Here is a 14376-nt window from a genome sequence, read left to right on the forward strand (position 1 = left end):
TCAACTTGATCATTAATGTAAACAGTTCAAATGCAAAACAGAAGGAGGTTGGGGAAGGGGAGAGGCCCAGATGGCTGTGCTGCCACCTTAGCTAACCCTGCACAAGTTTGAGTAAAGCAAGAATTTAGAGTTCAGCACAAAGTCAATGTACTGTTTGTCACTGGAGGGCTGATCCTTGGGCTTCATTCTGGATACCGAGTTAGGCTGGGTTTCCCTTCAGAAACGAGAAAATCACAGCGTTGGGATTGGTTTTTTTATTTTTTTTTTTATTTTGATATTTGAGAGCACTTCATAAACACTCCTGGGGCGCAAATTTTAAGAGGGCAATTTCTCTTCATCACCTCCCAGAGTTTAGCTCAAGGTCACCTCACCTGAGCTCCGGAGGAGGCAGAGGGCTGGAGGAAGGGGATGAAAAGGCTTCCAAAATGCTTCTCCTGGCACGGGCAGCCCAGGCAGGGCACTGCCACGAGAAGGACAGTGCTGGATGCTTGCCACAGGCTGCTCCTAGCAGGGCGTGCAGCCTTTCCCTGCGGATTGCTGCTGCTCTAGGCGGGCTGGTTCGGTGCTGTGAGGATTCAGCAATCCGAGGGGTGAGGAGGGCAGGATTATTTTCCAATTTTTCTGGCACCATTAGGATGCACTGCTGTCGCAGAGGAGGAGGGGAGGCAGTGCTGTTGATGCCGGGTTACAGATAAGATAAAGTCTGTCGCTGTCCTGGCATCCAGCATTTGCCGCCCGGGGTGGGAAATTTGAGGAAAGGAGTGCATTTGGACAAGGTGTAGCATTAAGAGACAGCCTTGGATGCTTTCCATCTCTACCTAATGGAGACTTTACTCACCATCTGTAGTCAAAGGTTGTAGTAAAAATAAAAAAAAAAAATCTCATTGTTTCTTTTGCTAAAAATGCTCTCAAGCTGCATTAAAAAATGAGGTTTTACTAAGGCTACTGATCGCTAAATACCATTCATAAAACAGTGATGAGAAAATATGATGGAAAGTTAAATTTTTCCCTCTGTCACTTTGATTTCTTTGTTACTGCTAAAATGACTGCTCTGACTCATATTTTGCATAGTTATTTTTACCTTTTCAAATGTTCCTTAACTGTTCATATTACCCTGGGCAAATCCCCCAGGGATAATTTTCATTTGCATGCAGACTTTGATGGTGTTATTAAGCAATCACTTTCTGTACTAAGTCATTATTAAAAGTAATACCACAGAGCCTCAAAAACACATTAATGGTGCCAAACAATCCACATTTCAGTGCTAGATTTATGGAGAGGGAAAAGCACAAGGTCTCATATCATTCAGTGGATGCTGCTCTATTGCTCTGTAGCAGCAGCAGGCTTGATCAGAAAATATCAGAGCCAAATTCAGAGCCCTTATCTGTTGTCAGCCTTATTTCTTTAAATGCCCTTTTTGGGTTTATTTGTTGGTTTTTTTTGGTTTTTTGTTTTTTTTTTTTTAACCTGCCAGCTTCCTACTTTTTTTTCCCCTTTTCCTTTGGCCTTGGTAAGAAAGGCTGTCTGCAGTCTTCCAGCATACACAAGCTGGGCTGGTTCTGGGAAGGAGGGTCAGCCTTCCCCTCTGTAATCACTGTTTTATGGCTTTCACTGGAGGTGTTAATGCAGATCAAATGGAAAACAGTCCAGCAGGAGTGTTACAGCTTCTCATGCTGCCCTGCATACGGTCCCAATCGTTAATTCTGATTATAAGACCTAAAGGTAATTCTGTTTGCTCTCCTAATGCATTGCAGCTCTCCCGGTGGTCCGGTGTCTCTTTTCTTCAATTCCCATCTTGATCAATTGTTTGCAAATAATTAAGCTTTTAAGAGATAATGGTAGGAGCTAATGTACACAACAAAGTAAAGGTCTCAAGTCACTGTTTATTGAACAGTTTGCCTTGATATCCCAAAGTGATCCAGATTGATAGGTGGACTTGTCAGCTGGAGTCACTGCAGTGTTTTTAGTCATTCTTCCCTATATATTTATATATTTAGTAAAATTATGGAGTATCTCAAGTTGGAAGGGACCCATAAGGACCAAATCCAGCTCTCTCCTCTTCACTACCTCAAGCTTAACCATTTGACTAAGATAGGTTTTATACATAATCATTCAAATATAATATAATCTATACACACACAATATATATATCCATATGTATGTGCATTTGTCTATATTGCTTCAGACAGCTATTAGAAAGTTTTCAGAGGGCACTGGTCATTCTTGTGTAGTTGGAGTCAAGGCCAACAGCAACAGTTTTGATTGAATTTCCTATTTCTTCATAAAATGGCAGTTCTCAGGGTTTCCCTCTTTCTCTCTGTTGCAATGTGATGTCTGCCTTTGCCTGTGGCAGAGGCCTCCCAAGCCCTGTGGGTGGGAATGCAACAAGGCTTTGAATGTTTTTATAGCAACCTAGCCTGTGGCACGCTGATTCTTTGTCAAGTCATTTCTATTATTTTTTTATTGTCAGCCTACAAAGGAACAGTTCGTATGATCCACAGAAAGCTTATATAATAATGTTGCTTAGTGTTTAAGATTACTTTAAACCACACCAAATCACAGTTAAAAAGCCTGCTGCATTGTGACCCTTTAGCTAAGAGGGATTAGCTGTGTAAAATCCCAGGCTGTCATGTGATTATGGCAATTACAGATTTATCATGAAATTAAAAGTTTATGCTGTACTAGGATATGAAAAAAAAAATAATCAGATGACCTTAGACATACCACAATTTGAAGACTTTGTAGTTTGTGACTTTTAAAGCAATTATTTTTACAGTGACAATATTATTTTGATGGCTAATTTTATCCAGTCTTGTCTATTTAAAAAAAAAATGTCCAGAACAATTGAAAATTGCTTAATGGAGACAGACTTCTCAATTCCAATAGCTAGAGGCTGTCTAGTAATTATTGCTTGCTGCATGAAATTAGACACAGTTTGTTCAATTACTTAAAATTAGATCACATGTAAGGTGGCAAAGCAAAATAAGAAAAAAAAAAAGGAATAATTCTGTCCTCACTTGATATCAAAGTAATGAAATGAGAAGTAAGCTGTAAAGATGAAAATGTTACAAATGATCTTTGTAGGGTTTGGGGTTTTTTCTTTGAAGGGAAGAAAAATGTGCTCAGATAGATGGGCATAAGTATGACTGTTGTGGATGAACGAGTGTAGAAGGCAGACAGTAAAATACATGCTGTATTTTTGCATGTGTGAAATGCTATTTGCCCATAAAAAGAAGACAAATCCCCTTCCCTCTGTTTTCACTTTACAATTCTGGAGCTGTTTCATGTGCACACAGAAAATACACAGGATGGTTTACAGGTGTGTAGGTCATCTCTGAACTTCCTGTCAAGAGAAGAGTACTTTTAAAATAATTGAAAATTCCTCAACATTTTTGGGTGAAAAAAAGATAAAAAATCTCTTATGGAGCTGGTGGCCATGGTGGTGGGCTTTAAAATAGATGTATTGAGTTAAGAGAAGTTGCTGGAGTTGCAGCAAAAATCCCTTTTTGGTAATGTGAGGTGATACTTGCATGTAACACAGCCAGAAGAAGTCAGACTATGCTGTCTACAAAAGCATATAAAATCTGCCAAATAGCTATAATACCAGTAAGATTGTGGGGTTTTATGAGGTTTTAAATTCTTAAGCTTTGCAAGGTTTCAGTTTATGTCTCATATGATATTACACCGAAGAATACATATGGAGAATAAAGGAATTTTGGGAAGGGAAAAAAAATGGATGAATGATGTGACAATGGATGAGTACTTTGTGATAATCAGCTGCTAAATAGTGATGGGATAGGACTAAGCAATTATATCAAATGATCTTTATTGAAATGCTGTTAAGCACCTTGCAGCAGTCCAGGTCTGAATTAGATATGAACTGAGTCTTGAGCATCCAGGTTAGGAGCTGAACCAGTTCCTCAAAACAGGACTTTTCCTTGAAACTGTTACATTTGCAATGTTTGGCCATTTCCTCTTGTGGCAGTGACATTTTTGCAAGGATGGGAAGGACAGAAATGATATTTCTACGTTGCAGACTTGGTTGTGGTTTTCGCTGTTGATTTATTAAGCAATCTGTATTCATGCAGAAGCAAATTTTCTGAGAAAGCAAATCAAGTTCTCACAAGAAACTTATGATTGAATTATAACATTATCTTCAATTAAAGGAGTATTTATTTTCTGTCTCTTAGGATTAGCTCAGCACAGCTATGCTAATGTCAGGCAAAAATGTGCTGATTGTTGACCTTGCATTGGCCTGTGTTCAAAACACAGGCATTTGTTTATGTTCAGGATGCTTATCTTATTTGCAAATTATTTTGGGGCACTGGCAAGTTTTGCCTTCACTATCTCAGAAAACATCAGTGTGTTTTAGTTTTACAGAGAAGTTCTTTACCACATTCTTTGTTGTTCTGTTAAAAACAGAGAAAAGAGAAAAAAATAGATTATTTGACTCTAATTGGTCATTTGAGACAAGTACAAAAATTTTTCATCTAATGCAACAAATATCCTTCTCAAGTATCAAGGTACTGCCAGTATCCTAAGCAGTTATTTCTCCACTTCACTAATCTTTATAATTGGCTTGTCTTTTACTGCCATTAATTAAGTGATGTAGTAGCCCATTAATAATTATAAAAGAGTGACACACCTCAGCATTTTCACCTTTCAATAATAGATGTCCTGCTTCTGTTTTGGTTTGGGTTTTTTTTTTAATTTAAAATAAAAAGTAGGCAAAAAAAGCACATTGTTTTAAATGTTTGTATTTATTTTGGTGTCTTATAGCACCCTTACCCTTCAGAAGAGCAGAAAAAGCAGTTGGCACAAGACACAGGGCTCACTATACTTCAAGTGAACAATTGGTAAGTAATTTTTTAAGTAATTAGTGTTTCTACATGGCCACTGGCACTCTCTGGCTATTCCTTTGGGGACACACCTTGCCCTTGATGTTCACCTCCCCAAAAGTTTATTGATACAAAAGGGATATAACCAGATGAGTTTCAGGTTTCAGGAGTTGAAAGTATGAGGTTTGCTACTGTATTTTATTTTCCCATCATTTGGGCAGATCTTGGTGTATTCACATCTGATACCAGTCCTCTTTCTGGCTGAGGAGATCTGTTCTTCAGTAGGAAGGCACATCCATTTGTAGGACATTGGTCTTGGAAGAGTTCAGATGTTGGGGACAAAACAGGGACAATTGGTCCCATTTCTGCTGAGCATATTGTTATTTGGGGCTGCTGTCCTGATTTTTATAGTGTGGTTAGAGAGGTTTTGCTTTTTGACTGACACCCTTGAATCTCTTTATCAGTTTGTTTTCAAAATCCAGTTTATGAATAAACTTTGAGGACAGTCTGGTTCTTTGCTGCTGAAGTACTGAATTGCTGGAACAATTTAATTTATTTGCTCCAGCTAAGGGTTGGTGGAGCCCCTGCTCTGTTAGAATAGTGATTAATTTGAAGGAAGTCGAGTTCTATGCTGTTTCTGCAGTGGATTTTGGGTTGCTAACTGCTCAGGGTATGGTGAAGGCAACCAGTGAAAATTACTCATTATTTAAGTATCATACAGCAGCAAACCTCTTTTAAAAAAAGTTTGATTTATTACCCTTTGATACTGCATCAAAATGTGGGTTCCTCCCACTATCCCAGAACGAGTGTCATACTTGAAGTGTACTGCAATCTAATACCTTGTAAAACTAAGTGTATCTAATTAATTGTCCTAATATTTTTAGATTAGTGTTTATGATGGGAAACCTTATCCTCTTTGAAATAATACCCAGAAAATGGTCAAGGCAAACAGCAAGCCTGCTGGGGAAAAGGGAGGGAGGAATGCCAGTTTGCAGACAAAAGTTGGTTGTGTTTTGTTTTTTTTTTTTCCTGTTCAATAAGTGTCAGAGATTAATATTACTGAAGCTCTGATTACATGGCCTAATCCATTTTAGTGAATAAATTTGGTCTTGATGTCCATTGCACCTACATTAACAAACCCTCCTCTCTTAGAGAGCGTAGGAGCCTATGGGAGAGATTTCAGATATATTAAACCCCATTACAGAAAATGTAATTTCTGTCAATATAATCCCATGTATTCTTCAATTTAGTACTTTAGAGATAACAAGCTACTTACAATATATTTGCCTTTGGAGGATTAATTTACAAAGTGCACTATCTGGGAGACGCAGGCGGGCTCACATAAGCATAGCTTGTAAGGGTTATCAATTTCTGTGACCCCACAGCAGCCCTGGGAGATCAATTTTTTGAAGCCCTTTAAGATGCTGAATAAAGGAAAATACCAAATACTTAGTGTATATGAAGTATGCTTCCAACATACTTAATTTAAAATGGAAGAATAAAAGGCATAAACCATAAAATTTACGTGTTATAAGGCAGCGTAACCCACAGTATTTTGGCTCAGCCAGAAAAAAATTCGTGTTTACTCCAACTTTCCATTCTCCAGCCTTCATCCAGGTGTTGCCCTAATTTATATGGCTGTCCTGCAGTTTAGCAATGGGTGCTTTGGCCCACTGGGAAGCTGTGGGTGCTCATCAGGGTCTTGTTTATCTATGGGGTGGAGTGCAGGATTCAACACAGACAAATGTGTCACTTTAGGATGGTCTGTCTAAAGAAATTTTTCAAGATGATGAACATAGGATGGCTTCAGCTAGAATTGGTGGAATTTCTCCAGAGTGACCTTCAGTAAGGTTTTCTTTCAGTTTTCTTTTCAGGGTGTTTTTCAGTACACGTGTCTCCTCGAATATGAGGAGTTTTTACTTTGGGTTTGTGTCAGGTGTGTTCTTATAAATTCCTTATCTGCAAAGAAAAGGAAAAAAAAAAAGAAAGAGGTCAAAATACTGAAGTCTTGTGGATGTAGGGCAGACTTCGTCTATGTGAGCCAGTTCAGTATAAATTATTGTACAAATAATTTGTGGTGTTACAATTGTATAAATTGTATAAATTATTGGGACGATTCCCCTTCTCTCCCCTGAGGCACAACGATTTAATGCTCTGGAGGCAGTGGGGCTTTCTTAAATCACAGGTGGTGGGCAGAGATGCCAAAATATGGCAATGCAGCCCCTGCTTTTTGTAATGGATGCTAGGGAACAAGGAGGCTGTGAAGCTGGTGCTGAGTGAGCAGGATGCACAGGGAATACCCAGCCATGAGGTGACCAGTGAGTTACTCACCCTCTCCCAAATCCTGGGGGCTGTGGAGCAACCTTCTCAAACATTTTCCTGGATCCCTTTTCTTCCAAAGCCATGTGCACAAGAAACTCTTCCTACCTAAATGTTTTGCTGCAGGGAAGAGCTAACATATAATTTCTGGTTAGTTTTGCCTCTCTTAAGCAAGCTCATAAGTCATTCAGCCAGAACTCACACAAAAAAAAATTTGCCTTCCTCCTTAGATTCTTCCAAACTTGTTAACACACATGTACATTTTTGTATTAATGATGAGTCATTGTAAATCACTGTTGCAGAGATTAAATAAAATGCTGAAGGGCAGGCTGGGTGCAGATCAGTCATAAATTATTGGCAGCAACACAGCATGTGGGAATACATGAAATGTGCATGAAAAACATAAACTCATGTCTGGTAGCATGGTCGTTAGCCCAGACTGGGAATGCTGGATTTTCTGGCTGGAATTAGAAGTTTGCCACAGACCAGTCAGTGAAGAGAGCATTTGTTTTCTGCAGACTGAAAGCATTTAAACAATTTTTGTCATATTTTGAATGCCTTTTCAGTATGTGCTGGTTGCATACTTCAGTTTTCTGCCATAACGAAAAAAAATGTTGATTTTCACATATGGACTGACCGGTGCTGGGGCTCCCTGGACTGATGCACATAACCCCTCTTGATGTCTGAGGAATCACAGGAATGGGGTGATGGTGTGAGATGTACCAGAGAATATATCTGTGAAAGGGTACATGTCTTTAAAAATACCAATGTCCTTTTCACCATGACCCTTTTCATTGGGTTGTTTTAAATTTTTTTTAAGTGATGAAATAATCCACACATAGGATTTTTCCATTTTTTTTCCCCTCCACATGACAACTTCACTTGTGAATCACCAGCATTGCCTTCTAGGACCATCTTTTTGTCTCAGTCAGATGCTTCTGTTGTGGGATGAGGGAACCCTTACCCTGCTGCAAAATACAAATAAATCTGGGGAAGGTAGGAAGATAGCAGAGCTCAAATGTCATTAGGCTAAATGAACCATTCAGGTTTCTGTTGTATCAGTTGTTTAACCCCACAGCAGTTTAGGGTTCCAAGCACATCAATATGAGCAAGAAGGGGCACTTGTATGATGCCTATATCGACATGGTGGAGACCTGAACAGGTACAGGTTAATAAGGTGCTGTTCCCAGGTGATAAAAACAATGAATTGAAATATCCAGGTGTGATCCAAGCACTTCTTACCTCAGCTGAGAGGCAGTCAGGCTATATTGAACAATCTATATGGTTTTCTTGTTTACTACATCCCAGCTGAATCCCTTCCCATTAAGAGCTAATGGTAAATAATTACTGGTGGTAGTCTATGAAGAAGAGAGAGCAATTCTAATCAAGGGCTGCATTAGGTGTCAGATGCTTGTTTATGTTTTAGAAAAGTCTTGGTGCACACAGATAAGATGTTTGTATATTTGTAGAATAATGTGCCTATATAACCTCCCTATATGTGCATGTTTTTATGTGATTGTCTCTCTAAATAGTATTGCATCCAACTGCATTAAAATGATCCAAAAAAAAAAAAAAATTGAGAATTCAAATCCTTAATGCTCCAGCCTTTATTAGGTATTTCCATTCTGTTTTTTCCAAGTACTCTTGTGTTATCTAGGGCACAGCCCAGACAATGCTGGAGCAGCTAGTCAATATTTTATCTTGCCCTCATTCTTCTGTGCTTCGTTTGTTGAGCTGTATTCAAACCCTGCTTGAAGATGGAATTAATAATTACTGCTGGGCTTTCCTGTGGCACTCACTTACTGCTGTAATACCCAAATCCTTCCCTGACCTCCACGTGCCTATATATGCATACAAGGTTGTGGCTCTGCATGGTATTTTTTACAGCTACCCTGCAAAGAGAAAGGAAAACGTTGTCCTGGTTCACAGGGGAAGACGTGAGGCTCATAGAGCTCCAGGTCCAGCCCAGTCACAAGTTTTGGGTTGGTCTGGGACTGTGAGGTGACTTGGAATTACAGCAATTGGTTCTCATTTAGGCTCCAACAATCATTGAAACTTCACGTTTCATGGAAACTCCAAGTTTTGAGTGCCTTGGTGCCTTACATTGCCAGTGTCCATGGTTGGGTATGGAGAAGTGAGGAATCAGTAACTTGTGGTGAGAGTTTTGTGTTCAATGATTTACTCAGTAGCCCTCAATCAGTCCAAGGAGGCAGCAGAGCTGAACACTCTTCTCCAGTGCAGCTTTTGGCTGTATGAATCAGGACTGGCTTGCTTTTCTTCCTGCCTGAGTCATTCAACTTTGTCAAAGTTTATTACCTGTAGAGATACTTTTTTTTTTTTTTTTAATTTTGTAATGCCCTGGCCTCTTCTTGTAACAGACATAATTGTCATTGGGATGATTGAGGCATTGAGCTCTATCAAAAATTGTGGCACGAGCTGGTAACTGAACTGTAATGAAGTACATTAAAGCCTAGTGTGCAAACAAACCTAGCAATGTAGTATCCCAACCCTTGAGTTCTTGGTTTTGTATTCTTGCCTCCTTTAAATGTCATTTTTGTATATAATTTCCTAGGCTTGCAAAAAACCTCAGAACAAACCCCAACCAAACATTTCAGAAAAAAATTATCAATGTTATCAAAAAATGTCCCTAATCTTATTCTTGGAGTCAGATGAAGTGGATTTTACTGAAACCTTGTAAGAAAGACATTTCAAAGAGACTCCAAGACCAGCCCAGAGATGAGTGTGGAAAATCAGAGATGGACTTGGGATGGGAAGAGCTGACCACCTTACTGTATGTAGCCCAGCCAGCTCAGAGCATAGACACACAGAAATAATCTATTACTCTTTTAGTCCCCTCACGAGCCTCCTCCAGCAGGAAATTTCCTTCTGCCTCCATTTCTTTGCTCCTGGGTGAGGCTAGTGGGGTAGAGCTTTGCTGCAGGAGTTTCGGGGTGCAGGGGAGGAAGCTCTTTGCCGTGGCATGGGCAGGCAGGGTGGCATGGTGGGGACAGGAGGATCCTGCACTTCTCACAGGGGAGAGCTGCCCAGAAGCCAGCCATGAATGGGGAGCACCACTGGGAAGGGGGAGCTTTCCATCTGCTCCTCTTGGCCTGCAGATGGTGGGGTTAAGGATGGAGCAGATGGGGGGATGCAGACTGGGAGATGCAGATGGGGAGGTGCAGATGGGAGCGGATGCAGATGGGGCAGATGCAGAAAGCCCCTGCCTGCCCCTCCACGAAGTCTGCACAACCCTCCACCTTTTGGGAAACAGTCCCAAGCCCCTCTTCTCCCTCTGTGGTACAGCATGGCAAGGTTTTGGTGCATCTGAAGCACACCCAAACACCCCAAATCCACCTGGTGCTGTTGTCTGGTGTTTCCCATGTGTTTAGCCCCATTCCAGATCCCTGGAGGGGACAGAACAGCTCCTTCCCAGGGCTGGGCATTTAGTGTAGACATCATCTTTGCTCAATTCCTTCACCCAGGGTGATATTCACCCTGAGCAAAAGGCCAGCACATGACCAGTGCACCACTTTAGTCCCACTTAAGCACTATTTTTAGGGTGTAAGTGGGGAAGGAGGCCAGCAGGGAGGGAGCATAGCAAAAGCAGGTGCTGGTCCTATATGCAGGGTTAGATTTTCACCCCTGTTGCCCACCAAATTGTAGCCTACAATAAATAGGGAAGATACTTGGTTTGCCCAGCACATGGCACGCAGGGGTTTTTAGTCCTTGGAGAATAAAATATCTGCTTATTTTCAGATGTATCTATTACTGCTTTTGTTGCAGTAAACAGATTAAATGAGAAAAGGTCAAGATGCAATTTCAATCTGTGTAAGAACATAACAAATACTTTTCTCAGTAATCAGATATAGTGAATACAAGTACTTATTTACTTGTAAATGTTAAAACATTCACAAATTACCCTCTCAACTTCAGCAACACGAACTTAACCATCAGATTTTGGAGAAAATTTACTTTTGTCCTCTATGTTATGTATACAGTTGTCATTTAAACACTGTTTTGTTAATGGGAATGCATGCAAAAGTAGGAAAAAATAGGAACAAGAAAGAATATATGTTTTGGGTTTGACAAATAAATACTGTTTTATATTCCAGAGAATAAGAGAGTAAGTGTTTACAGTATGAAAAGCATCCCCCTCCGAGAAAACCCCCTCAAAACACCAAGAAAACTATTTTTAAAAGTATCTTGCTGGGTGAATTGTTACATCATTTGAATGTTCAGAACGTGTGTGAGGTAAATTAGCTGCTCTAAACGTACCATGTGCCGGATTTTTCAAGCAGATTTTTGCATTTATGTTTTCACTAAGTCTTAGCTAATTGTTATGCCTTTCACCTTGAATGCCAATTGTAATAATAATATTACATCTGTAGTCTATTTCTCTGTTCTTAAATTACAGCAATCAGGAATACTCACTAGGTAAAATCCTGTATAGTTACTCATAAGAAAATATTGAAATCAGATGAAAAAATAATGTTTAGCTTGCATATTGCCTTAGACAGCCCTGGAGAGCTGCCAGGCAGTCAAGGTATTATTAGAAAAGCTGAGCAAATAGCTTACAGGGGGAAGAGCTGTGAATGTAAAGCCATCAGGTACTGTCAGATCACCGGATTTTAGGCTGGAATTTCCTTTTTTTAGTTCAGTAAAGCCATTTTAAAGTACAGCACAGTGGTTCAAACATGTGGGGTTTGGGTTTGGTGAGTTGATTAAGTAGTAGTGGTACAGCTTTGCCATGGGTGTTTTCCAAAGGGGTCAGGGGCTCAGAGGAGGTGAATAAAGAGTATTCTTGTGGAAATGCTCCCCTTGGCCTTCAGGACTTCAGGTGGAGGAGAAGATGGAGACCTAATAGACCCTGGGTTTCTTGTTCAGCCCAGACTTGTCAGCCTCCACACCCCTCAAACTGCCCCAAAACAAGAGTCATCACATTCAGGAGCACCAAGGAAACATGTTTCTAACCATTGCTCTCACAGCCCCTGGATTCAGACTGGGAAAAACAAGCAAAGGAAACACCATTTATTTCAAAAGCAAATGTGAAATCATTTGGCCCAAGCTAACAGACAGACTAATTAGTGACACCCCAGGCACTGAGCAAAACAAACCTCAAAACTTGGTATTATTTTAGTCACATGGATACTTTTTTGAGAGGAAATAACACTGATTGCCACTGCAGAGCATCAGACAGTGCAATCAGAGTTTACCTGCCAATAGTCCTGACTAGCAAAATGTTAATATGCAGCCAAGATAAAAACTCTTTTCCCTCTTCTGGGGTGGTCTTGTACTCAACAAACTTTTTTTTAGTTGGTGCATTAATGTTCTGTGACAAATGTGATGTCAGGTGCCAGGGGAATAAGATGAAATAGCCCCATGCAAACATTTTCCACTTGCTCTTTTCTCCTCTCCTGCTCTAGCTTTGCTCTGCAGGATCAGGGTAGGGGTCAGAATGCTTTGCTTGCTTCCTCTTATTTAAAAAAACACTGAGATTCAGGTGTGCACCATCTCCAAACAAGAGTTTGGCTTTTAAAAAATGCCCATTCAGGGCAGTATTGTGTTGTGGAATGCTGCATTGGAAGCAAGGGGAGTGCTTTGCAATGTCCTTGTAAATACACTTCTCAGGTCTTGGTTTCTTTTTAGTGCAAGGGATATCCTTGATATGTATTTAAAAAATTACATGCCTTCAATATATTAAAAAAAAAAAAAAAGAGAGAGAGACAGAAGGGGAGAGTAATGGCTTGTCTTTGCTTTGCGAGTCAGGCTTTGGTCTATTTTTGTCATAGCTATCTGAAGAGTGTTTACATATAGTTTGCCTTTCTGGTATTTTGTGCTTGCACAGACCTGATCTCCACCTATTTTGTGTCAACAGTTGCTGAGATTGGTGTAGAGTGATTAACCATCACGAGCTGAAACCCCAGCACGTGGAGAGAGGTGCCCTCAGAGACCCTCTTGCACTTAAATCAGACTCTTGCTCCAGGCTGCACCTGCATGAAACAAACTGCCTGCTTGAAAACTCAGCCTGAAATAGTAAAAATGGGGCAAATGTTGCCTTTTCCTTGGTTAAATCAATTTTCTCTTCTCAAAAATGAGACACAGCCAGAGGGGCAGGGTGAGGATGTGCTTTTGAGGGCGTGTGTTTTGCCCTGCCTACCCTGGAAGGATTTTGGTGTAAGTGATGCATGGCTGGCTACAACAGCCTTAGCACCAACCAGGATGCTGCCTTTTCTTTGACTTTTCAAAAAGAAAAGAGATGGCAGCAGATGCTGAAAAAATATTGCTTCCACAGTTGTTCAATGAAATCTAGGTCATGTAACAGTTTCATGGGTTATTTTTTTTCTCTTGCCCAGTCACTGTAGTCCTTGTGTCTTTTTTGGCTAGGGATAAAGCTCAATACCAATAGCTGCTTTCTGAATTCAGATTTATTCCAGAGATGTCTGACTTCCCACCTGGGTTGTAAAAGTGGTTTGTACCATCTGGGGGCTGATCCCTAGGCTTTGTCTGTCCCTTGGTCTCACAAATTCTTTTAATCTTCGACATTCCTCCGACTTCCCTCTGTGTGTTTTGTTGGTGTTGTTTTCCGAGGGTGTCTTTTCTTCTGCCCTGAATATAATGCTGTCAGTAGTAGGATTAGAAGCAAAATGAATCACTTCACTTAATGGGAAATTATGTTTAGATAAAGTAGATTACAAAGTAGGTTATTAGTAGTGGTTAGAAAACAATGTTTTGAAGTGGGATGTCTTGGGGCACAGAGAGTTTGTTCAGAAGTGTGGGGTTGTTTTTCAGGTTGGCCGTGACTCAGAGCTGTATCTTTTGTGGTTTCTGGGGAGAGAAAAAAAGGAAAAAAGAATTCAAACCAGTTTTTCAGGTGCCCACATCACACAAAATACATCAATGTGCCTGTATTTGTTGTCTTGATTGTGGTGGGGAAGACACAACCACAAGAATAAAGCTTCCCTCAACACCCCAGACCAGTGTCTTGGGGTATAGACCAGAATTATGTCAAAGCCTGTTTCATCTGAAAAACAAAGGTCCCATATATTTTCCCTCTGGGGGCCCTGAGAGTGTTTTCTCCCAAAGACACTTTGTCACTTTGTCAAGTGTTTTCTCTCAAAGTCACTTGTCAAGAGTTTGGGTTTGGCCACCTGGGCTTTGCTTCTTCTCTTCCTGCAGGCTGCAGGAGCTGGTATGGGGTGACTGGGTGTGGAGTTACTCC

The 14376-nt window shown here is 40.4% G+C and overlaps 1 protein-coding gene across 4 annotated transcripts in view; it reads left to right on the forward strand.

Annotated features, from left to right (window-relative positions):
* The window catches only part of MEIS1 (Meis homeobox 1), a 107342-nt gene that overhangs the window by 79129 nt on the left and 13837 nt on the right, over window positions 1–14376 (forward strand). For all 4 annotated transcript variants that reach the window (XM_077781843.1, XM_077781844.1, XM_077781842.1 and 1 more), the window contains exon 9: window positions 4780–4856. In XM_077781843.1, coding sequence (XP_077637969.1) covers window positions 4780–4856 — 77 coding nt within the window. The remainder of the gene's footprint in view (window positions 1–4779; window positions 4857–14376) is intronic.

This window comes from Lonchura striata, chromosome 3 (assembly GCF_046129695.1).
Source record: "Lonchura striata isolate bLonStr1 chromosome 3, bLonStr1.mat, whole genome shotgun sequence".
Lineage (NCBI taxonomy): Eukaryota > Metazoa > Chordata > Aves > Passeriformes > Estrildidae > Lonchura > Lonchura striata.